Genomic DNA, 26098 nt, shown 5'->3' on the forward strand with positions numbered 1-26098 from the left:
TGGAAGCTGCCACTGTCAATCTTCCAGGGTTTGAATTAGTGATCGAGTTAAGACAGCTAATTGAAACCAAAAGGGGTGTCCTTACAATGCTGATAACCCTCATTTCATGAGGAATAAGAGAAGTTGAAAGGGCAGTGTTCTTCATTCAACTTCCTGCAGTGTAAACAGCATCAGTGTAAACACAATTAACGTAGCTGAATTTGCATATCTTAATTCGACTTTGTCCCTAACTATAGACATACCCTTAAAGACTAACATTTATTTGGGCATAATCTTTTGAGGGTAGAAACCACTTTGTCAGGTGCATGGAGGCAATGAAATTCAATTGAGAGTTTTGTCTCCAAACTCACATTATCAGACTTGCTTGACTTCTCTGTGGTTTTATTTTTCTGAAAATAGAAAACTGGTAGGCTTCCTAGAGGCTCATTTCAAAAGCTCTGAGAAACTTGGATTTCCTGACATCAAATCCATAATACTCAATTTCAAGGTTTTTTATTGACAATATATTGCACTCCTTGAACAAAATAAAATGAGACTTACACAAAATAAGTGTCATATTTCATTTTGAAGTGATTAAATTGTGTATGATTCTCCCATTGCAGAATCTTTAATAAAAAGGATTGTCTAAAATAGTGCTTAAACAAGAACTAAATGTGATCTTCCTGAAAAAGTGGTGAGAGCTCACAGAAATAGTAAGGAGAAGAAAGAAGGAAAAACAATAGTCTGACCAACACTAACTATATTTTTAACACCTGCATGTAGATTTTATTTTCCAACTTTTCTGAAGTTGTAAATCAGTGCAAATGGCTCTCGATCCCTGAGCATGTTGCCTTTTGAATGTGTAACCAAAATGAAACCTGCTTTAGGATATGATGGGCTTTCAAGCCATGCAAATTTCCCATTTTCTCAATCATAAAGGCAAGGCAAAAGCTGTGCTGCTTCTATTTAACAAAGGGCTTCCTCACTTTGAAAATGCTCCACTGGCAAAAGTGAATCATTGAAATAGCCAAAAAGCCATAAAAATGCTCTTTCCTTGAAAGTATGCTGTACTCCCTAAGGAATCTAGCTAGTTATTTATATCATAGATACTTGAATTAAGCAGCTTAGAAAACTGTTCTTAAAATGCTTTGCATCGATAGAGTATACCAATATTTATATAAACTGTTACTACATAAGCTAACATAATAAGTGGACAAGAGTTATTGGTACTCAGACATCATTTTGACGCTTTCACTCTGTGCCTAACTCTTTGTAGTAAAACAGAGCTTCTTTTCTCTTTGATTCTGTTTTCCTTGTGTATCCAAAGGTTCCTCTGACTTCACTTTAGCATTGAAAGATTCAAAATTAATTAAAAAAAATGATTCCAGTGAAAGTCTTAGACCCTATTACCTCCGATAATTGCAGAGTCACTTCGGATTGCATTAGCTAAGGGCTCACCCTCGTCTATTGGTCCAGAATGATCTGCAGCAGGAAAAAAAAGGGGGGGGGGGAATGACAGACAAATACAAAGGAAGGTTCTCCTGATATTCATATATAGTTAAGGTTCACATGCAATATGGAACTATGAAGTTAGCATGGGTCTACATGGTTCTAAAGGTCAGTGCTGTAAATCACACTGTGAGAAAGTAAACAGGAAAGTGAAAATATTCAAAGTAAACAAAAGAAGCTAGAAAAATGGAGAGAACAAACTTAAAAGAGCACATTTTCAATCTACTCCTGTCTTGTACCCCAGTGTAAAAAAAGACAGTAACAAATGAAGTTCTAAGAACTCTTCTTGTGTTTTAGAGGGTAAGCCAAGAGATAACCATATGCTACCTGCAAATGAATGGGTTGTTTCACTTGATGTTGAGTCAGCTCCAGTTAAAGTACCGCAGTTAGATTCAGTGAAGCGTCCTTTTACAATGACTGGTGTTGAGCTGGTATGATGCAATGCAGCTTTCAAAGGAGCAAAGTGGTTGAACTGCACTGACGAGAGGCATCCAGTAAACCCCTGAGAGTTTGCCTTCATAGTTTCCTGGTCTACATCATTAATTTCTGTCAATCAAAGGAAAAAGCACAATCATAGTACAAATGTACTAAATAAAGTGAAAGAAGAAGAATTGAATAATTAACCTGACTTCCTCTGACTAGATTTATACTACAGCAACTTATGTAGATTTGCTGAATTCCTTTCTTATCTGTTCTTAATGAAAAGACAGCCAAGTATATTCAACATTTTTTAAATGGATGACAGGTGCTAGTCTCCTGAAGGACATGCAGGCAACTCACTAAAGTAAAAAGAACTGAAGAGGCCTATTGTAAGCTGCAAAGCAAAAAGATTCAAATTAACTAAAATATTTAAATTAAAAGGTACCCCTCTTTCATTCTGCAAACAGATAAAGTATATTCATGAAAAATACATATTAAACGAGGCTCTCTCTCATAAATATGTACTTTATTGGAATATATTATTTCTACAGATTCACTACTTCTTTCTATCATCAGCATGTCTGTCAAACAAAAAAAACACATGCAGATCTCAGATAGTGGAAACACACACAGATCTCTTGCTTGTGAAAGGCTAAAAATGAATCTATCTTATGGCTACCTCAATGAAACCTGTCTAATCTAGTGTGCCTGTTAAACATTATACTTTTCCTGTTTTACTAAAGGAAAACATACCTTAACATTCTATTGGGTTAACTTTATAAAAGTATATGCCCTTTGTTTACTAATCACCTAGCTTTCTGCTCTGGAATATGTATGGGATGTGAAAGGTCATACGGCCACTAAGGCTACGTCTACACTACGAGTTTTCTTGGCAAAAAATATGCTAATGAGGGACTAATTCACATGAGTCAATCTCATTTGCATATTTTCTGCTGATCCGTTTTTGTGCTAGGGGTTTTTGCACAAAAACAAGCAGAGTGGACATTTTATTTTTGTGCAAAAATCCCTTTTCTCTCAAGATCCTTATGCCCCCAAAAAGGAGGTATACTGATCTTGCGGAAAAAGGGTTTTTTGCCCAAAAAGAAAACGTCCACACTGCTTGTTTTTGCGCAGAAACCCGTACCGCAAAAAAGGATTGGCAGAAAATATGCAAATGAGATTGTGACTCATGCAAATGAGTCCCTCGTTAGCATATTTTTTGCTGAGAAAACTCATAGTGTAGCCATAGCTTTACATGGGTGAATTTGCCTCTTCTATGTGCTCTTTAATAGATTGGGGAATAGAGGCAAAGATAATCATCAGACCTGTGTGAAAGTATCCTTACCAATGTAGTGGAACAGATTAAGGGAATAATCCTATAGAGACGACCTTTAAGTTAGAGAGGGAACACAGATTGTCCCTAGATGCAGATGAAGCAGAAACCCTTTGCCGAGCTGTGACTATGATGGAAAAACTATGAGTAAGACAGAAAACCTGGCATCTTTTGCCATTTTAATTCATTTGATGTTAGGCAGCCAATGTGCTTTTTCTGAATAAAAAACAGTTTGGGGTATTTAATAATCCTTGTGTGCAAAGTCCACTCACTCTAATAAATGAAATAACATATGTGAAGTCTAGAATTTCCTGATCCTTTGTAGTAATGGCACGTTTTTTGAAAATAATGTGGGGGGGCGGGAGGGAGGGTTAGTTTTGTGGTACACTGTAGCTCTGCACTTTTAACCTAAGTGTTTTTATACCAACATTTCAGCTCATTTGCTGAGTGTATTTTGAGATGATTCACAAAATAAAGATAGAATTATCCCACCTACACTACCTCCTTCTAAAAAAGGGTTTGTTTTGAATTCTGCCTCATTTATCAGTCCTCAGTGGAGTGCTGAAGGTTAGTAGACACACAAATCTTAAGAGAACACTTTAAAAAAAGGAACTGATGCAATCAAGAGACTTTTTGACCTCTCTCCTGGAAAATTTCCAACTAGGATGATGATAATCAAGCTTTCACAGGTTTCAAATCCCTGTCAAGTGTAATTTTACATTGAATTATTTTATTTGCTTGACTTTTCACAGTCTATCTAGACTTTCATGACTATCACATAGCAGAAGTTCTTATCTAACAGGAACACTGTATTCATTTTTTACATTCAGAGGTAATTTTAATGAGGCTACAAAAGGTGCATTAAAAGTATAAAATTTGCATTTGAACATAGTTTATGGGTATAATGGCTGTACACACATTTTTGTTGACAACTATTATACCCTCATATGAAAGTGTGGTATAAACAGCACTGATACACTACCATGAAAAGATGTGTTTCCATTGACTTGAGGGGAATTATGCCTACGGGGTAAATCTGACTGCATGTCTAACATCAATATTTTTACTTATACTCTGCAGTTTTCAGAACATAAAAAATAGTATAGAATAACTTACAAAAGGGTCTGGTGAAATAATCTAAAATATAAGATCGTAGTGCTACTAAACATTGCAAAGTGGGTGGAATGTACTGGCCAATCAGTCTTCTGGAACAGAAGTATTAGAAAGTTAAATATATTTGCATTATTTATTAATGATAAGTAGTAGCTGTGAGGATGCTGAATGTAATGTTCTTTCATTGCATAATCACTTTTCTTGGCCTAGAATTTCTTCATTACAGTTCCAGGAGTACTATAACAATCCCAGAGCCCTCTTTCTTATCTTGTTACAAGAACAGACCGGCTGTGTCTACACTGGCATGAATTTCCGGAACTGCTTAAAACGGAATACTATTCCGTTTTCAGTTTTTCCGGAAAAGGAGCGTCTACATTGGCAGCCTGCTTTTCCGGAAAAGCCCTTTTTCCGGAAAAGCGCGTCTACATTGGCCACAGACGCTTTTCCGGAAAAGAGCCCCGATTGCCATTTTCGCGATTGGGGCTTTTTTCCGGAAAAGACTACTGGGCTGTCTATACTGCCCCTTTTCCGGAATAAGGACTTGTTCTGGAATAACCTTGTTCCGGAATAAGGACTTATGCCCGAGTGGGAGCAGAATAGTTTTTCCGGAATAGCAGCTGATTTTGTACAGTAGAGTGTCGTTGCTTTTCCGGAAATTCAAGGGCCAGTGTAGACGGCTTGCAGCTTATTCCGGAAAAGTGGCTGATTTTCCAGAATAAGTGGCCCAGTGTAGACACAATCACCATGTTTACTTCTGACAAAAATTATCAGTAAGGAAAGAAGATGATAAACAGGAAACAATATGATCTCTCATGAAAGTTCTCACTGCTTTTGTTTACAATCTAAATGCCAAAGCCAAAGAGCAAGGAGAGTAACAAATGGTTTCATGGCTTTATTTCAAAAGTTGTCACTTCCCACACACATTGCAAGTACTAGAAATAACAGTATTAAAAGAAAACATAGAAAGAAAACAGGACAATTTTCCTTAAAATGACTCATTGTGGCTAAAATCCTGAATACAGCTTAAAAAATATTAGTGTTATATCTGGTACTGAAGGTTTATAGAAACTTTTTCCCCTTCTTGAGTATCCTGTATTGTTCATTAGATGCATGCGTGCCTAGACTAGCTTCACTGACTACAATGAATAAAAAAATCTGGTGAAATATAAGTTTAAATTATGTCTCGTATGAACTCTCTGGATGACACCTATAGGTAAATTAAGGCAGTTAGAAGACTCAGTACATATTTCAGCAGTGACTCAGAGATGCACAGTAAAATTGGATACTACATACTCACTGCAGAGACACCTGAATTCCAATTATCTGAAAATTGCAAATATTTTGCTGTGACAGGACATTTTAAAGCAGCCTTTAAATGTCATTCTTCTGTGGGTTTTAAATAGCAATTCAGGTAACAAAGGTACCTCCCTCCCCCCAAGTTTCCTGCCATACCAGGACATTGTCTCCTACCCCTCCCTCATTAGCCAGGAGAGAGAGGAACGTAAGTAGCTTGCATTGCTTGCTTCTCTCCCTCAGAGGAGAGAGGAATGCATGCTCATCAAGCAGAACAAAGCTCTGCTTAGCTCCTGGCTGAAATTAGAAGCAACAGGTTTAGAATCAGAGCTCCTGAGATACTTATGCCAAACTCCTGATTGGCAAGAATGGAACTGTAGCAGCAAATGGGGAGAAAAAGTGACAGCAACAGTCAGACTGTTTACTTGCCTCCCTTGGCTTACTCTATTCCCTTCTCCAGCCCACCAAAAGCTACCTATGCTGCTATTCCTCTCCTCCCTCCTCTTTCAATCAAACGGCTTGAAAAGATAGTTCACAGCCTCCCACCTCTCATTCTTTACTCTACCAATAGGAATGCAGACGTGTATCTGGAAGAGACAATAGCAGGGTTGGGAGCTTCTGCTGCCGTTCCCCTGTGGTGGGTAGGGTTACCAGGTAGACCCCCGCCCCCAAAAAAATACCGGACACAATTGACCGTGAGCGGCGGGGGAGGGACCGGCCAGGAGGAAGGGGGGTGGAAGGCAGAGGGGGTGGGGCATGGGTCGGGGGTTGTGGGGCTGGCCAGGAGGAAGGGGGGGCAGGAAGCAGAGCTGGGGGAGGACCGGGGGGGGGCTGGATGGGAGGAGGGGGGAGTCCAACAGGCCACACTCCTGGTAGGCACTCCCTCTAGTTACTAGTAGAAACCGGGCAGGAACCAGCTTCTGCATGCAACCAGAGGGTCCCAGCTGGGAGGAGGGCCGCAATTGGTGCTGGGAGCCTCTGGCTGTGTGCAGAAGCCGGGCAGGGGCAGTGTCTGGCAGTGGCTCCCCCTCCCCAGCCAGAAATTCAGAAAATACCGGACATTGCACATGTCTGGCATTTTCTGAATTTTTCTACCGGACAGAGGGCACAAATACCAGATTATCCGGTAGAAAACTGAACATCTGGCAACCCTAGGTGGAAAGGAAATTGAGCTTAGGTCAGAAAGTGATTGCAGCAGATTCTATCATGATTTTCTCTCAACTTCACACCTGGATATGTTATAAGGGCTGGAATGAGCAAGCTCCTTGTGGGGATAGGGAGAAGAGCTACAGGCCACACACACTGTGCTCGTCTACATTGGCCCCTTTTCCGGAAGGGGCATGGTAATTTTTGAAATCGCAATAGGGAAATGCGTGGGGGATTTAAATATCCCCCGCGGCATTTAAATAAAAATGTCCGCCGCTTTTTTCCGGCTTTTAGAAAAGCCGGAAAAGAGCGTCTACACTGGCCCCGATCATCCGGAAAAAGCACCCTTTTCCTACTTCAAAGAATAAGATCCTCTGGAAAAGGGCGCTTTTTCCGGAGGATCGGGGCCAGTATAGATGCTCTTTTCCGGCTTTTCTAAAAGCCGGAAAAAAGCGGCGGACATTTTTATTTAAATGCCGCGGGGGATATTTAAATCCCCCGCGCATTTCCCTATTGCGATTTCAAAAATTACCATGCCCCTTCCGGAAAAGGGGCCAATGTAGACGTAGCCACTGTGATAGCCCAGCTTTGGATCAGTGCTTTGCTGCAAGACCTAAACAATTACCACCTGTGATCTTTCCCTGTTGTCAAGAAACAAACATGAGGTGACACACACAATCATTGCTTACATTACACTTAAAATTTTCCCATTTTTTTCCACCTCTGCAGTTGGGTGGCTCTCTATTCTTCCATTTAATCCCACTTGCCTGTGGGAGGGAGTCTTTCCCTTGACTACAATGGGGCTTGGGTCAGGATCATATAGATTGTTACCCACAAATGCTGTTCCCTCAGCATTTCAGGAGGGCTGTGTCGAGACTCAGGGGGTTTTTCGGGAAAAGTAGCCTCTTTCCGAAAAAACTTCACCTGCGTCTAGACTGCAGCCGCGTTCTTTCGAAATTAAATCGAAAGAACGCGGCTTTTCTTTCGACGGCGGTAAACCTCATTTCACGAGGAAGAACGCCTTCTTTCGAAAGTGCTTCTTTCGAAAGAAGGTGTTCTTGAATGTAAATAGGGCTTCTTCAAAAGAGAGCATCCAGACTCACTGGGTGCTTTCTTTCGAAAAAGCGGCTTGCTCTTTCAAATGTTCCACGTGCAGTCTAGACGCTCTCTTTCGAAAGACGCTCTTTCGAAAGTATCTTTCGAAAGAGCCTCTTTCGAAAGAGGCTTGCAGTCTAGACATAGCCTTAGAGTGGTAGAAATGTAGCCGTGTTAGTCTGGTTCATTTTTTTAAATTGTATCCTTTGGTATATATGGTTGTGACAATTTTCTTCCACTATTTGATCTGAGGAAGTGGGTCTGGCCCACGAAAGCTCATCATCTAATAAACCATCTTGTTAGTCTTTAAAGTGCTACACAGTCCTGTTTTTCATTTCAGTTATAGAACTTTTTCCCAGAACACTTTTTGAGGAGTCTGGGTCTTTACATGTGCAGGTACAAACAGATTCTTCCCTAAGTAGCCAGCCATTTTACAACTGCATCTGCTGTGCTGTATGTCCTTCTCTTCCATCTGCTAAATAATCTTAGCTCCCCTTTACTTATTCTTTAATATTTCAGAAGGTGGCAACGTCTCAAAAATTTGAGGGTCTTCAGTGAATTTCATCAAAGTGATCTTGACTCTCTCAAATCTTTACAGCAACACACAAGGAAACACCTTCAAATGCTTTGTATTTGCATTCAGAGCACATAAATATAAGCCAAGATTTGGCTGACAAAATTTGTTATAGGTCTATGCCACTAAAATCCACTAATTAATTATACTCTAAATAGTGGTCCTTTTTAAAAGGTATAGACCAATTAGGTAATACAAAAAATTGTTTAAATAAATAGATTGGGCTACTTTTGGACTACTGTTTTTGGTTAAGTGTCTGCGGTCTATTGCTTCAGTAGAAACTATTTTTGTTGAGTGTTTTGTATTGTGGTTTTTAAATCATTTATTTACTTTATATGTTTCTTGAATAAATTAACTATTTCATTTTGCTTTTCACAATTTAGACTGTAACACATTTTTTACACAATAATAGCAAGCAGATTCTAAACAGATTTTATTTATCTCTACTAAAAAAAAAAAGCATACAGAGTATCAAACTTACTTTTTTTCTGATAGCTGTGTTAAGGCTCCAGAACTAAGATTTGATTGTTCTAAATTTACAAATAAGCTTAAAATATGGCTTTAATTGGTGTTCATTTTTTTCTTCATATATGAATTAGGAACAGTGTCCCTGTTAGCTAATTTCTAAGTTATTACCTACAAAAAAAACCCAGGAATATTCAGGTTCCTAAGTAGACTCTGGAATAGAAACATGGTTAAAGTGTCTCCCCCTTCAATCCCCACTTCCCTCTAAAAAAATCTGAAATAGCACTCCTTGCTGGAAACAGAAGTAAGCTTTTTTTAAGCAGCTACTGATTAACAGCCATTTCAATGCAGCTTTTGCATTGGTATATACAGGGGTGAAAGTAACTTAACATTTCTTACAGATACTGTCATATCACGACCCAGCCCCCCTTGGGGATGCCTCAGGGCAGGGGGTTGTGTTGTGTAGGGTTAGTTAGGGCAGAGGTCTGGGAATATGGGATGTGCAGTTGAGGTGTTTGAGGGGCTCCAAGCAAGGGGTTGGGTTGTGGGGGGCGAGGGTGCAGGAGGCAGAGCAGGGTTTGGGGATGGGGAAAGTGTATGTGGAAAGCCTAGGGCTAAGTTTACTTACCTAGCTTGGACCAGGCCTCTGAAGGTAAGCAAGTCCAGACTGGGGCTGCCGCAGCTAGGGAAACTGGGCTAGGATTGCCACATTGCCTCCGATCCCTTCTGTGGCAGGAGCAGGGCCAGGGCCAGCTCACCATTGCCAGGTGGTGGTTGCTGTGGCTGGGGATTGTTGCCAACTCCTGCCATGGCCAGAAGGGGGCTGGACCATGGGGCCTGCCCCCAGAATAGGGGCTAGGGACAGGCCCCTGCGGCCAGATCAGGACCAGGACCATATTGGCTGGGGCCAGACTGTGGCTGGGGCTGAATGGGAACCAGGCCATGATTGGCATGGCTGGATGGGGGCCATTTCCTCCCTCACCCCACTACAGCAGGAGCAGGACCGGTACCAGGAAGTTACAACAGGAGCAGGGCTGCCACCAGCCCCGATGGGGGCCAGACTCTGGGGCCTTTTACAGGATTAGGTTTGGCCATGGTCACCAAAAGTTTTCCCAGACTGTCACTTGGACAAAAAAATCACTCTTCTGATGAGTGTCCCCTTGGCTCCCCTTCTCTATAACATCAAACATAAGCTATTGGTTTTCACTTTCAAGGACTTTCATGGATCTAGTCCCATTCTATTTATTTTCTCCCATTCAGAATTAAAAGGTCAACCCCAACATATGATTGGTCCATGGTGCCTGCTTCCATCATCCACTTATATAATTTTCTAACAAGTACCATTGTGCTTTCTCATTGCTGAAGGGAAGTGAGAGGTATGCAGGGCACCTCATACAGCGGATAGTGCAGCACAAGGGGTGTCAGGATCCCACGCCAAGAGCCATTCAACTGGGACCTGCAAGATGTGAATGCTCTATTGGGCACTGCTCCTCCCATCACATTTGATGGGATAGGCAGCAGCTATAGAAAGGAACCTGGGGAAAAGGATTAAAGGAATGGTTCACAGATATAAAAAGACGTGGTTTTGCTGATGGGCCTTGTGTGCAAAGGATAAGCATTTTAACCATCTTAGCGGCACTCCTCCAGCTGGGTGACTTCCCTTATCCCACCAGGAGGAGTGCTGTTAAGATAACTGACTCCCACCACTTTCCAGTCCACATAGTCAATGCCTGTTTCTACATTCTCAATTAAACCAATTTAGAGCCAATATAAGTTTGATTAGAATCAGACCCATTAATTGGAAGAAAGCCTGTTTTTGCTCTCGGGGTCCATGCTCTTTCAATGTAGCCAAGTGGACTTGTAATTCCTTAAAGTACCCTTGTCAGGGCTGTTCCCCACTCTGGCACTCCAAGTGCAGAAGATAAGGGCCTGCAAGAAACCTTAAATACCTTGCCTCTATGGGCTTTGTTTACAAAAACTTCCCAGAGTCACAGATGCACTGACTGGCTCTGAGAAAAACTAAAGCTGCCACCATCAACTGATTTAAACCCTAAAAAGTCCAAAATAAAAACAAAACAGGGAGGAACACTTGAATTCCTTTCCTGGGGTACCTCAACTCTTATCACAAAATAGTTTGAAAAAAATAAAGAGAAAATAAACTGCAGACTCTGGTAGCACATACACACACACACCCTCTCCTCTTTCTTTCCAGGACACAAGAATCAAATCATCACCTTAAAAAAAGGTTATTTTATTAACAAAGCAAATAGATATAATTGATAAAGCATACATGGTTGGTAGGTGTTACACAGCAACTGAGTAAAACAAATTAAAACACAGAGAACATCTCTGGGTATGTTCTTAGATAATGAATGGGGGAGGGAAGGCATAGATTCACACAGAGAAGTTTAACCAAACAACCAAAACAAAGAAAAATAATCTGATTGCAACTAAATACACTTTCCCCCTTTACTCACGATTTATGCTAATCTATACTTCAAGGACCAGTTCACTCCCATGTCCAATGTTTCTTATAGGCATGGTAATTCTGATTACTGCATCTCTCCCTCTAGCCCTTAACTTAGAAGACACGAAGTAAGAGCAGAACAGGTATCTATATCCAATTCAAATGTCAGCATTGTATCCCACTGGTTCTTCAGGCCCCCTGCAAACACCCTTGTTAGCTACCTGAGTTTAACTCTTTAGTTATTGAGTGCTGGCCAGCACTCCTCATATCCATCACAAACCTGTAACCCAATTGCTTTGTGCTGCTCCAGTGATGCAGCTTGGAAACTGAGCAATTCCCCATCTCAGATCCTGCACCAAATGCAGGTAGGCTGAATTAGAGAATCTGCCCCTTAATTTCTAAATTTGATCAAAATAGATTGGTTACTTCTCCTGGATGTTTTTTAGTTATAGAATTTACTTTCCCCTAAATCCCAGGCTTTAACATCAAACTGATTTTTGCAAATAAATTATCAACTCCTGTACATGAGGTTTTGTAATGAAAAAGCTGTCAAATCATTAATTCCTGTATCTGAATGGTGGCACTATGATACTATAATTACTTTGCAATTGAAGTGCATGTTCGGCACTGGGAAATTACTACTGTTCAAAAACTTAATAAGAAATTATTCAGATTCGATAATTATTTGTCCTGTTGCTGTTTTAAAGTAGAGTCAATTTCCTGCCTTTTTTAAAGTTCTTACTGTGTTTTTCTGTTAATGCTGCCTTCTATGTAGATGACACTTTCAGAGTGTTCATGCCCCTTTTGTTTCCATTGCTTTTATGGAAAGAAATATTGGTAAGAATTAGAATTTCTAAATGGCAAGGCCTAATTTTAAATTCACACTCAGGACTATTCATGCGGGAAGCACATGCACAGTCACCCAAACAGGCAACAGAATACCATTTGCTGTCTTGACTAATTAATGTTTTAGATAGAGACTCAATCAATAATTTGGGTATAAAAGCCCTAAAAAACAACATTTCCAAAATATCATTTAATAATAAAATTACTTGCAGTACAGGTTGAACCAGCACTCTCAAAGTGTATATCTACACTACATTCCTCTTTCGAGCGAGGAATACAAATGCATACAAACGAAATTGCAAATGAAGCACGGATTTTAATTTCCCGCACTTCATTTGCATTATCGTGGATGGCCTCTTTTCCGAAATACCCTATTTCGAGATAAGAAATGCTGTTTAGATGCGGCAATTTCGAGAAAAAACCCTTCTTTCAAAATAACCCTTAAACCTACTCCTCATTCTCACGCACACTGTCCTTCATTCATCTCCTGACCCAACACATAGGTGGGGGGTTGTTGTTACATCTTTTACAGCTTGTAAAGTGGGTTACTTTTGGTTTTTGACTGGTCTGTCCATTTCATAATTTTCATTTCTCTCTTATACTTAAATTTAATTCTTTGAGTTGTGAGTTCTAAAATAGCTAAACTGTCGTGGCTGGATTCATGGTAATTGCTACTCCTGGAAGTGACTGGCATGTCCCTGCAGCCCCTGAGAAAGGCAGAGCAGGGGGTTTCCACACACTGTCCTTGCCTGCTGATACCACTCCTGCAGCTCCTATTGATCAATTACGGGGAGCCATGTCCAGGAGAAGCTGTGGGCTCATTGCCTGTAGATGAGGGGCAGCACATGGCGTGATGGAGCCATTTTTGTACATGCCAGGTGCTTTAAGGAGTGGTAAAGGGCCAGGGCAGGAGTAAGCCTCCCTTCTCCCCACTGCTCCACCACCTGGAAATAGTCTCATTTAAATGGTGCCCAGCCAGAGCCTGCTTCCTAAACCCCGGTACCATCCCTGAACCTCCTTCTGCACCCAACCTACTGCCCAGTCATGAGTCCCCCTGTACACAAACTCCTTCCCAGAGCTTACATCCTGAAGCCCCTCCTGGATCCCAATGCCCCACCTGGGCTAAGCCTGGATCCCCTCCCACACCCAAAACTCCTTCATCCAAAACCAGAGCCTGTATCCCAACCCCCTACCCCGGTCTGGTGAAGGCAAAGGAGGTTCGGGGAGGAAGGGGGAAAGAGTGAGCAGGGTGAGGCCTCTGCGATGGGGTGAAACAGGGCAAGGTCTCAAAGAAGGGGTGGGAAGAAAGCGGGACAAGGGTATTTGGGTTTGAGGTAGATCTTACATTGCACTTACATTGAAAAAGTGATCTTGTGGTCAAAAAGGTTGGAGACCACTGCTCTAGAGACAGAAGGGAAGAAACATAACAGAGGCAGGGCAGGTGCTACAAAAAACTTCCCTGCAGAATGGTAGGCTTGATGGAAGGCGGAAATGGGAGACTTCTTGAAATCCTTCGCACCTCCACTTCCCACCTCCTACTCCTGGCATACAGCAAGAAGGAAGCTCCCTGGAGCAGCTCCTAAGTAGGGGGCAGCAGGGCAGTGGGGGTAGGGAGAAGAGAGGTAGCTGAAGTGCAGTTGCACAACTAAATAGTTGTCGCGGTACTTAGAAGGGGAGATGGTGGGGGCCTGCCAGCACATGCATAAGCCCCACAAGCACAAGCTGCTTTTCCAGAAAATCCTGTAAGTAGTGGAAAAGCCAGTAGCCAAACAATGTAATAAGGGAGCATTGCACAACTTTGAATGAGCACATGCTCTAATAGCTAAGCAGAGTAACAATGAAACAAACGTTAACCAGGACAATGTTAAGTGAGGAGTTACCGTACAGGAAAAAGTCTTCAGGACATTGTCCTGTGTAGTGATGTTATATAGAAAATGTGCTCCCAAAATTACACATTTCAGCTGTTATTACTTATACATTGATTATACAAGTTATACATTCCCTTACCTATCTCTAAACAACCCTTCTGTTTGTCCCATTTTCCTAACTTGTGCTGTTACTTCCCTGACTAGCATTCAAGATACTGGTCCATGAAGATACTTCAGTAGCTTGTGCTGAGACAAATAACAAACACATCTTGATTTTTAGATTTTTCCTAACTGCTTATGCTAAATCTTACTTTGGCTAATGCAAGTTGTTATGGGATACTTGACATAGCCTAACAGGAGTATCACAAATTTACCTTACATAATTACTATATTATTTGTGCTAGTGAAAATATGGTTTAGATAATAAACATGATGATGATATATGTACTTGTCAACATATACTGGTCAAAAATAGTTATCTCTATTAGTAGTAGTATGCTTTGATTAACAATCTTCTATACAAAATTATAAAATTACATAAGTAAAGTCAAATAGCTCTGAATGAAGACATCCACCAATTACTATTGTGAATTATGATAGAGATGCAGCCGTGTTAGTCTGGGTTAGCTGAAACAAAAGACAGTACTATGTAGCACTTTAAAAACTAATAAGATGGTTTATTAGGTGATGAGCTTTCGTGGGCCAGACCCATTTCCTCAGATCAATATGTGGAAGAAAATCGGCACAGCCATATATACCAAAGTGAGACAATCAAAAAAATTAATGCATGTGAAATTGACAAATCAAATTTTAGAACAGAGTGGGGATGAGGGAGGAAGGTTAGTGTCTGTGAGGTAATGACATAGGGATGATAATAGGGGACGCTATCTTTGTAATGGGTGAGATAATTAGAGTCTTTGTTTAAACCCATACATAAAGTGTCAAATTCAAGTATGAATGACAATTCTGAAGCTTCTCGTTGAAGTCTGGAGTTAAAGTCTCTTTGAAGCAATATGCATGTTTTAAGGTCATTGAGGGAATGGTCAGTCTGGCTGAAATGGCAAGCAACAGCTTTCTCTCTGTGAGAGTCTTATGTCTGTTTTGTGTGCATTAATTCTTTGGCGAAGTGTCTGAGACGTTTGTCCAATGTATATTTTTTTTATTGTATCACTTTGGTATATATGGCTGTGCCGATTTTCTTCCACATATTGATCTGAGGAAGTGGGTCTGGCCCACGAAAGCTCATCACCTAATAAACCATCTTGCTAGTCTTTAAAGTGCTACATAGTTCTGTCTTTTGTACTGTGAATTATGTGGTTTTATGTAAGGACTAGTGAATAATCTATCTTTTTAAAAAATGTGACTACAGCAGCTACCTCAATTATGTCTCTCTATATCAATACATTACAATGCAGGAGTATTGGTCAACATGAAGCTAATATAGAGTCAGTTTAGCCCAGCAGAATCTATACAGTACCAAATTAAACCTGGATGAGGGCAGAGAACTGATAAATAGGATAAACAAATTAAGACCTTTTTTATTCCAAGAGGAGGATGGAGAACTGATTGTTGCTTTAATAGTGTTTCTTTATGTACATAAAGCTTTTAGATATGATAAGCTCAGTATACATGTCTATAGAGAGATAATTATTTCCAAGGTTACCACACCAGCCCGATGGTAGAGTGGACATTTTGAGATCCAGGCTCTAGTTGGTATTCTAGCTTCATCCTTAGACAGTATTTCTGGCAGAAACACTGACTTACCAAATCTGTGTCATTATTCCCAGAGCTAATGTACCACAAGGGGCACATTAGACACTAGGCAGTAAAATAAAGCCTTGTAAATGGGTTTAAGAAACACTTTTTAAAATTTCTGTTTATGGGGAGGTAATGTATAAAACAGTGTTTCTACAAACCTATAGAAGGAATATAAATATATCCCATATGCTATGTGTGGGGGAATTCTGCACAACATTGTGATTAATCTGCAGAATTAAGCAGATTAATTTGCCTCCCTGTCATTTTCTACAGGGATGTAAAGGACCTGTCTGCAAGTGTAGAGCTGCCCAGTGAGAGGGGGCTCACTCACTCTATAGCTGCAAATTGCCTTCTGTATTCTAGTGCCAGTCATGTTCTCTTTCTCTCCTGTTTCTGTACAGGTTAGACCCCCCCTGGTTCATCATCTCTGGGGCCTGAGCATATCCAGACAAGCATGTTCGCCACAGTAGGGGAGGTCAGGTCTGGGGATCTTCCAGAATTCACCTGTTGGCCACCAGCCTGGCAAGTGTGTTGCCCCTAGCTGGCTGGCAGGGCTCCAATCTAAGTCCCTATCCTCATTCTGGCTGGCAGAACTCCCAGCAGCAGACTCTGCTCTGGATGGTGGGGCTCCCTGTCCTCTGGCGGGTGGAGCTCCATTCCCCATCAGCGAGACTCCCTTCCCTCTACCCTGGCTCGGCCTGAGGAGTTCAGCCCTTGCCTGGTGAGGCCACAACCAGCCTGCTGAAGCCGGCAGGGCTCCTTGCCCCCAGTTGCTGGCCTCACTCTGGTTGCTGGCCCACTGGCTGGGTTCCCTGCCCTCAGGTGACCGGCCCTGCAGGCTGCTGGTTACCACATTGGCTGAACTCCCAGTCACTCATAATCTTTGTGGCTGTGGCTCTCTGGTCCACCAATATCTGTTACCGAACCAGAGAGTCCCAGACCACAGAGATCCAACCTGTACAAGGCTGAGTGCCCATGTACATAAGAATATAAGACCATAACATGGGCCATACCGGGTCAGACCAAAGGTCCATCTAGCCCAGTATCTAATCTTTTGACAGCTGCCAATGCCAGATGCTCCACAAGCAGTGAATATAACAGGGACTCATCAAGCAGTCACTCTCCCGTCACCCATTCCCAGCCTCTGACAGAGGCTAGGGACACCATTCCTACCCATCATGGCTAATAGCCATTGATGGACCTAACCTCCATGAATTTATATAGTTCTTTTTATTAAACTCCTGGTCTTCACAACCTCCTTTGGCAAGGAGTTCCACAGGCAGACTGTGCGCAGTGTGAAGAAAAGCTTCCTTTTGTTTGTTTTAAACCTGCTACCTATTAATTTCATTTGGTAACCCATTGTTCTTATGTTATGGGAACAAGTAAATAACTTTTCCTCACTCACTTTTTCCATATCAATCATGATGTTATAGATCTCTATCATATCCCCCTTAGTCTCCTCTTTTCTAAGCTGAAAAGTCACTATCTTTCTAAATCTCTCTTCATATGGAATCCATTCCAAAACCTTAATTATTTTTGTTGCCCTTTTCTGAACCTTTTCCAATGCCAATATATCTTTTTTGAGATAAGGCGACTACATCTGTACACAGTATTTGAGATGTGGGGCAGGGCAAAGGAATGGGGAAGGAAGGAAGGAGGGTGGGGAGAGGGGTGGACAAAAGAACATATTGGGTAAGAACAAAGGTCCATCTAATCCCATATCCTATCTTCCAACAGTGGCCAATGCCAGGAACTCCAGAGGTTCTAAAATCTCATATAATGACACCTCAATCTGGGACACATGCTCAGATTTATCACCTTAAAAGACTGGGAATGGAGAGGAAATAGGGCAGTGGAAGAGGGAGGCAATTGAGGAGAGATGCATAAGGTCGGGCTACACTGGCGAGAGAAAGGAGAGAGGATGTGACATGGGAGTGGACAAGGGGGAAGGAGGATAGATGACAAAAAAAATTGGGTAAAGGAACTGTGAGAGCATAAGCCTGGAATGTGTCATCCTCTTGACAACAGCAACTGGGGAACCCTTATAAACCGATTGAACCCCCACCCTAATAAGCCCCATTTCCTGGACCTGGACCACTCAACTGATCCCTCCACACCCATCTCCTCTCCCCCATCCCTAACTACTATCACCAAGGCTCCCCTGCAGACTCCCATTATTTCTGCATAAGTAACCCCCAGATGAGCAGCAGTGCATCAAGATCCCCAATTAGCTGCTTGCACCCAGATTGCCCCAAAACCTCTGGATCTACCCTCCCCACACGCTAATCCCCTCCACACTTGGATCCTGCTAGGCTGAGTGTACTACCCATATTACAAAATACAGGACTATGTAGCACTTTAAAGACTAACAAGATGGTTTATTAGATGATGAGCTTTTGTGGGCCAGACCCACTTCCTCAGATCAAATAGTGGAAGAATAGTGTTTTTCTTCCACTATTTGATCTGAGGAAGTGGGGGTATGTCTACACTACCCTCCTAGTTCGAACTAGGAGGGTAATGTATGCATACCGCACTTGCTAATGAAGCCCGGGATTTGAATTTCCCGGGCTTCATTAGCATAAGCGGGGAGCCGCCATTTTTAAATCCCCGCTGCTTCGAACCCCGTGTAGCGCGGCTACACGGGGCTCGAACTAGGTAGTTCGGACTAGGGTGCCTATTCCGAACTACCGGTACACCTCGTTTCATGAGGAATAACGGTAGTTCGGAATAGGACCCTAGTCCGAACTACCTAGTTCGAGCCCCGTGTAGCCGCGCTACACGGGGTTCGAAGCAGCGGGGATTTAAAAATGGCGGCTCCCCGCTTATGCTAATGAAGCCCGGGAAATTCAAATCCCGGGCTTCATTAGCAAGTGCGGTATGCATACATTACCCCACTAGTTCGAACTAGCGGGGTAGTGTAGACATACCCTGGGTCTGGCCCACGAAAGCTCATCATCTAATAAACCATCTTGTTAGTCTTTAAAGTGCTACTTAGTCCTGTATTTTGTTTCAGCTACACCAGACTAACACGGCTATATTTCTATCACTACCCATATTACATGTGCCTGGCATTTAGGAATGTGTCCCGGGTTTTTTTGGGGTGGTCACAACCTTGGTGCTGTGTCAGATACAGCCTCAATGCTGAGTCCCTGTTTCCAGGGAGGTCTTCAGAGATATTCCCAAACTTGCTTACTCTGTGCAGCCAGCGGCTGTATTCCCTGCTGCCATGCTGGAGCTTTCACACTTATTTATTGACAAGATCTGCAGAATTTGAAAATATTGGGTGCAGAATTTTTTTTCAGTACGGAATTCGCTAAGGAGTTATATAGCGATTTATGATGAATACTCAATTCCTGATCTGTTAACAAATCACAGTCTTCTGCATTTAGGATCAGCCATACTTGTCTTTCATACAATGATATTTTAAACAAACAGATACTTAATTTAAAAAAAAAGTTTGTAAATATTTGAGGATGGATATTTTGAGTCAAAGTGACATTCTTTACTAAACAGTGCTGTTTCCAAATGTTTCTGTCAAAAATTGCTGGAAGAGCAAGTAATCTCATGATGAGATACAATAACATTCTAACTACTCTACTAAGGAAATGACATTCCCTTCAAATTTTCCCCATTTGTACGCCTTGTTCTGTCAATCTTCTCTCTCATAATAAATAATATGAAGAAGACTGTCTTTGAGAATGGTTATCATCCCTTCCAGTTTATTTAATTAAATATAACTGACAGGAATAATAAGAATGGCACCTGGGGTTAGGTAAATTCCACCTGGAACATTATTAGAGAGATATATAACAGACAGCTATTGACAAGTCACTACTAGACAAGTGACTTGGTCACTATCCATAACTTAATCAATTAAAAAAACCCATCACTGCACATTTTAACTCACAACAACTTAACCCAAGCTGCACAGTTCAAAATAAAATTAGAGGAAGTATCTCTACCACATCAACTAATTAATGATTAATCCTGGGTCTAAACATATGATTTGATCATGATTTAGTTTTCCTAGAGTGTAAGAAAAATGCCATGTTTCATTATGCTTGATTGCAAAATGAGAGAGATAAGTGTGAAATTATTTTTAATGGAATCCACTTGCTCATCTTGCAGTAAGCACTTACCCATGATTATATGTGCACTTTGACAAGACTGAAGTTTCTACCTTGATTGTCACTCATTGTCTAATTAAATGTAAGACAATGAATGTCTCTGAATAAGAATAGGGCTATTTTTTATGTGGCATGATGACATTTTGATCCATGTTTCAGAAATAAATGTATGGTGTTCTACTTACCTAAAATCTTGCCAAGCACAAGGGATTTGATTGCATTGAATTCTGTACCTGAAGACAGAATGAATTGCATCCTTTCATTCTGGTTAATCTGCAAAATTGTTCAGTGAGAAAGAGAAGTAGCATAATGGAAGAGAATTTAGTTGGGATGTGTAGGAAGGGGGGAGGATGAGAGAAGATGAAAGAAAAAGAGAGAAAAGAACAACTTGTCAATCATACTATAAAGATGAGGATAGCAATTCTAAGAAATGAATCAGTCATTAAAAGGCAGACAATTTTATAAACAACGTGGTATAACTTCTTCAGAACACTATGATTATGACGGAGGTATATTTAAGTATCCCCACCTTAGTATAAAATTCTCCTTTTTCTAAACTGTTTAGATAATGCCTTTGTATTCATCTATAGGCAGAAAAATTAGTATGCCTTGTGAAGAGATGCAAAGGACTTGAAAAAAACCCTATAAGACTCTTGCTTATCTCAGAATGAAACTTTATACATGAAACAATTAAAAGTTATGCCATGAAAGCTGTGCTCCCAGAATCATTACATAAATTGCTTGCCTTGAAATGCTGGTGACAGTGCATATCTGCATTATTTAGTTCTTATCTAAATATATTATATTATTTGTATTGTTCAGAATCATCAACATTTATTTTACAATACAGCCTTTTTCCCGATGCCAGTTTTTACAAATTAGAATTGTGTTAGCTTATCTTTCACTTTCCCTAGAAATCATGAATCAATGTAGGTCCAAACATATTTTCCTAGCAAGTTTTTCTGTAATCCTAAGGGAAGTGCTGAGCAATTGCAAATCCTATTGAAGAAAATAAGAGCTTTAGGTACTACTCTTTGAAAACCAGAGCAATTACTTTGTTTTAAATTATTGTTAAATTGCTGCTGTCAGTTCTGCTCTCTTGTACCCTCATTAACGTAAGCAGAATAACTGAAATCTCTTATTGTTGGAGTGATTAGTAGAGAGTTCCGCAATCATAAAATCTAGGTTGAAGTAGAAATCATTTCATTGCCTACTGAAATGAAACGAGAAGGTGGAAATGACTTTTTAAAACAGACAAGGTGAATGTCAAACCCTCAAAGAGATTTTTTTTCGCCTAGATTCGCACAGTGCAGCAAGAGTCTGCTGTGCTTTGCTTTATTTCTTTGGGATATTAAAACACACTTTTACTGAATTTATTTATCTCATTTTGCTTTGTCTCTTGTACCATTTGATGACAACCCACTTTTTTGTTCACTACTGCATTACCTCTACAAAGAGCATTTCCTCTTCCCTGTTAATCTTGACATGGTGAAGCATCCCATCAGCCAGGCTTTTGAAGTTGATGCTAAAGACATCAGGATCTTGATGACTGTCTAGCTTGTACCTGATCTGTAAACTTCCTGAAGGGATGGAGTAGGATATTTTTAGTTAGGACATAAAAAATAGCTAGTGTAGCTGATATATACAATAATCACCCTTTTGAGACATGCATGATATGAAAAGTTGTATAAATGTCCAATTGGCATAAAGGAACAGTTTAATTAACAGAAACAAATGAAATGAAAGAAATAAAAATAATGACTGGAAACCACAGTTGGTCTGGATTACAAAATTAAGATTAATCATTGAACAGCAAATTGCCACAGTTTAGCCTCACGGGTGAGTTAATACGGCAGCTCATATCAACTGTTGTTCCACAGTAGTTAGCACTGTCCATGAACCAAGAGCTGCTTTATAGCATCTATAACTCAGAGATGATTTGGCAGGACAAGGAGAAAAACATGGTATTCTCCCACACTGTGATAAGTGTAACAGCTGGTGTTCCTGTTTACCAAATGTTTGCCTGGTGTTCCTGAACAGCTGGTGTTCCTATTTACCAAACTATGTAGCGGTGCTACATAGTTCATGTTTTAAGAAGAGACAGCTCTTAGGACTATGCTTCAGAACACAAACCTACACTATTTGAAATATGGGAGAATCTCTATTAGCTGTAAAAGTAATTGTATTGCTTTCTGCTAGACAAAAAACTCTAAGTCCCGAACACGTGAACACATCTCATTTGTTATACCCCTATCTTTCACTAGAAGATAGGGGTATAACATTAGCCAATGTATTGTGCAAGGCAGACAAAGTACATAGAATCAGGAAAACAAGAGCAAACATTTGAAAACAAGGATACTGAACAAAATTAACTGCTGGCGTAAATGAGCCAGCTCCATTGACTTAATATGAATTCAGTTTGGTCAAAATTTGGCCAACAGTAACAGTTTGCAGAAGTTTATTGAGTCCAGTGTAACATAATATAAAATCAAGGGTATGTCTCAACTACATCCCTCTTTCGAAAGGGGGATGTAAATTAGACATATCAAAATTGTTAATGAGCCAGGATTTGAATTTTCCGTGCTTCATTTGCATAATCGCATCACAGCATTTTTTCGAAAAACGCTATTTTGAAAGTGAAACCACAGTCTAGATGCTGTTCTTTAGAAAAGAAAAGCCTTTTTTGAAAGATCCTGTACTCCTCAAAGAATGAGGTTTACAGGATCTTTTGAAAAAGGCTTTTCTTTTAGAAAGAACCACGTTTAGACCACGGTTTCACTTTCGAAATAACATTTTTTTAAAAAAACACCATGATGCGATTATGCAACTGAAGCATGTGAAATTCAAATCCTGAATTCATTTGCAATTTCGATATGTCTAATTTATATCCCTCTTTCCAAAGAGGGAGGTAGTCTAGACATAGCCCAAGATAAAGTGTAATATTGTTTATCACAAAGCTATATATGTTTGTCATTTCTGTGCTTTGCAAGAATGTTAAAGTAAACATCTGTCAAGAGCAAAGATAATTTAGGACATTTTTATAAATTGCAAAATATTTCCAGCATTAATGCTACACATTTATTTCCCACGTGGATTAAGAAAATTTTGTAAGAAGAAATCACTTTGATCAGGTATTGCTGCAATAATTTTGCATGTGGAAAGCATTTTGTTTTGGCTTTGCTGAAAAATAAATCTCACACCTAAAGGAAGTGACAATAGAAAAAAATGCATGCTTGTCTGGGATTCAGGTAAGAGAATCAGAAGAAATTCTGAGTTACATAGGTCTGAAGGTTAGTTGTAATTTTGTTCATTCGGTTTTGTTGTTGTTGAAAACTCACCATTTTTGGCAAGAACAACTGAGAGATACTCCTTGTAGAAGGAGCTCACATACAGCAGTAAGCTTGGAGTCCGTGTTGTCCGAAAGGTAAATGTGATCAGTTCCCTGGTCAGAGTCATGTCAGCGTAGAAAGAAGAAGCGTGAGAACTGGAATTTTTAGCTAAGGTATAATACTCTTGAAAATTGTACACTACTGAGGTGTCAGCTCCAAAATAAGCAGAAATCTCTGAAACAACATGTAATTCAGTTTTGTTAACACCCTGCAACCAAATATAAAAGTTTTGCTTTTTTTTTTTTTACAGAAAGAATTTTAAAAAGTATTCATAGGCATTATGATTAACCTGGAAAAGAAGTATCAGTAGCACTGTTGATCTGTATAGTAGATGAGAATATGGGCCAAGGTTATCCTCCCAACAACCGATCCACACATGGAGGAGAACGTCTGCATTCAGATTGCCCCTTCTTTGTGAGACTGTTTGTGTGTTTGCCTATTTCTGCTGAACAATCCTGCCTTCCTTCAGACCTTGTGTAGATGCTCTCTGATTTAGGATTGGGTGTTGGAGGAGGGGGCAGAGTGAATAGGATGGGGCACAGAATGTCTTCCATCAATCACTGTAGAAAAGACCTGGTACAGATAACACACACTGGAGTTATCTTCTCTTTTCCACACAGCCCTCTCACCTTGAAGGTATTTAGGAAACTACCATGCCACCTAGGAGTGAAAACACCTAGACCATGGTACTTTTGATATAGTCTGAAGATGAAGAAAGCCTATTACGGTAGGTTATCCCATGCTTCCAGTTGTAGCACAGGATTAGTCCCTACAGTATATAGGTTAATGTTACCTTGTCTAGTTTAAAACTTCTCAATCAGTGAGGTTTCAAATCCTAAACAGGATAAAGAGACTTATCTTGCAAACATGATTACTGCTGTGCACTTCCATGGACTATGTGGGACTGGATCTCACATGTCTCTATCATAGGATTTTTCAAATGGCTTTTGCTAAAAAGTTCCTATTTCCTTTTGCAGTATATTATTTCTCCAGTCTATGAACCGAATAGTTAGGTGCCATATTGGGGGGAGTTATTTTAAAAATTAAATAAATGAAATGTCAGATGAAATCATGCAATAGGAATTTCTTGGGTTTTCAGGTTTACAAACCTTATTTTCAAGAAACTGATCATGTATTGATACTTTTATGCATAAGCTGATACTTTCTCAAAAATGGGTTCTATGTACTACCTTTGCAGATTAAATGTATATGAGTCCTTTACTGTAAGGGGTGTTTGAGAGGATGCATTGACTACTTAACAGAAATGACAGAGCACATTTTGCTCCATTTCTGCTTCTTTGGCCTGACCCTGAATGTGATCACTGATAATGTTGGGAGTTGAGGTCACTCAGCACATCGCAGGAGACACTCGGCAATTTGTGGAAGCAAGGCCTTCATTTCACCAGACTAACAAAAATAATGGAAATATTATGTGCATTATATGATTACTGAAAATTCAAATCAGTGATGTACTCATTGACCATTAGTGCAATATCCCTAGCAAGCTGTTCTGGAGAAATGTAAACCACAAAGAATGGAAAATGTTAACTGCAGGCCCATTCATATTCTCGAGACCTTCAAGTAATGGAAGCCGTCTAGCTCTTGCCTTCAGGAAAACAGATCTCTCCCTCTTATCCCTCCCATATTTAACCACCCTTTTGAAATTTGGATTTGAAGGCAGAAAATAAGGAGTTTGCTTACTGACTTTAAAAATACATTGCTTAAGTAGAATCTTATAAAAAGAAAGCAAACACTGAAAAATGTGACAGCATCTTTTAACATATAATTTTTCCAGCCTCAAAACCTAGAATAGAATGCTCACATGCCCTAGTTTAATCATTTACCGAGATTAACTGGCTAAACTATGTAGACTTCCTTTTTAAGTTCTTTGGTTTATTATCTGGCAGGTGCAGACAAACAGCTTTCTAAACCCTCTTTGCATAAGCAAAAGTCATTACTGCAGTTAGCAGTGGTCATTTTTGATCCCAATAGCAGCTCTGCATCAAGCAGGGAAGGTCACTGATCCTCTCAAGTAATGTGAGTATCATCTTTAAACAGTACACACTGAATATAATCCTTTGGAGACCCATTATGGGGTTTAAGTGAACTAGCCACTGGCTCTACAGAAATACAGCTGAAAGCATATTTTTCTACATTAAATAAAGATGAATTAAAAAGACATTTTTGCAAACCGAAGTTCTTCAGATAGTGCCATAGTGCTTGCTCCAGACTGTATGAGTTGGAATCCTTTGCAAGGATTATCATTTTCAATAATTCATAATGCCAGAAGAGATCATTCTCTAATCAATACTCAGTAGGTACATGCTGCCACATGTGATAGTTACTATTTATGCTTGCCTTTCTTACAAAATGGCCCAGTGTAAGCAGAGAAAGTGCAGTCACAAGAGAATCCATTGTATTTCTCTCTACATTTTCCTCCATTGTGACACAGGTTACCGTAGCTGCTACAATGTCCAGGACAACCTGGTTCTACTCCTGGGGTTATTTTTGCTCTCTCTTCCAGGTCAAGGGCTCCTCCGTTTAACCGCAAAGAACGAATACATCCCAGGAATCCTTTCTGTCTGGATGCTGTACCACCTGAAATAAATTAATATGAGCTTTTAAAATTAAAAGAATTGATGTGTGAAAAGTCTGTGTGTTTTACAGTCCCAAACATTCCATTATGGTCCATACATCTGCAAATATTTATAAGTAA

At 40.3% G+C, this 26098-nt stretch overlaps 1 protein-coding gene across 1 annotated transcript in view; it reads right to left on the reverse strand.

Moving 5' to 3' along the window:
- CNTNAP4 (contactin associated protein family member 4) overlaps nt 1-26098 on the reverse strand; it is a 304206-nt gene that overhangs the window by 11519 nt on the left and 266589 nt on the right. The window contains exons 18-23 of the mRNA XM_075931856.2: nt 25741-25980; nt 23332-23556; nt 21440-21573; nt 20179-20266; nt 1816-2034; nt 1390-1461 (exon numbers count right to left, since the gene is read on the reverse strand). Coding sequence (XP_075787971.2) covers nt 1390-1461; nt 1816-2034; nt 20179-20266; nt 21440-21573; nt 23332-23556; nt 25741-25980 — 978 coding nt within the window. The remainder of the gene's footprint in view (nt 1-1389; nt 1462-1815; nt 2035-20178; nt 20267-21439; nt 21574-23331; nt 23557-25740; nt 25981-26098) is intronic.

The sequence above is a fragment of the Pelodiscus sinensis genome, chromosome 6 (genome assembly GCF_052426305.1).
Source record: "Pelodiscus sinensis isolate ZL-2025 chromosome 6, ASM5242630v1, whole genome shotgun sequence".
Lineage (NCBI taxonomy): Eukaryota > Metazoa > Chordata > Testudines > Trionychidae > Pelodiscus > Pelodiscus sinensis.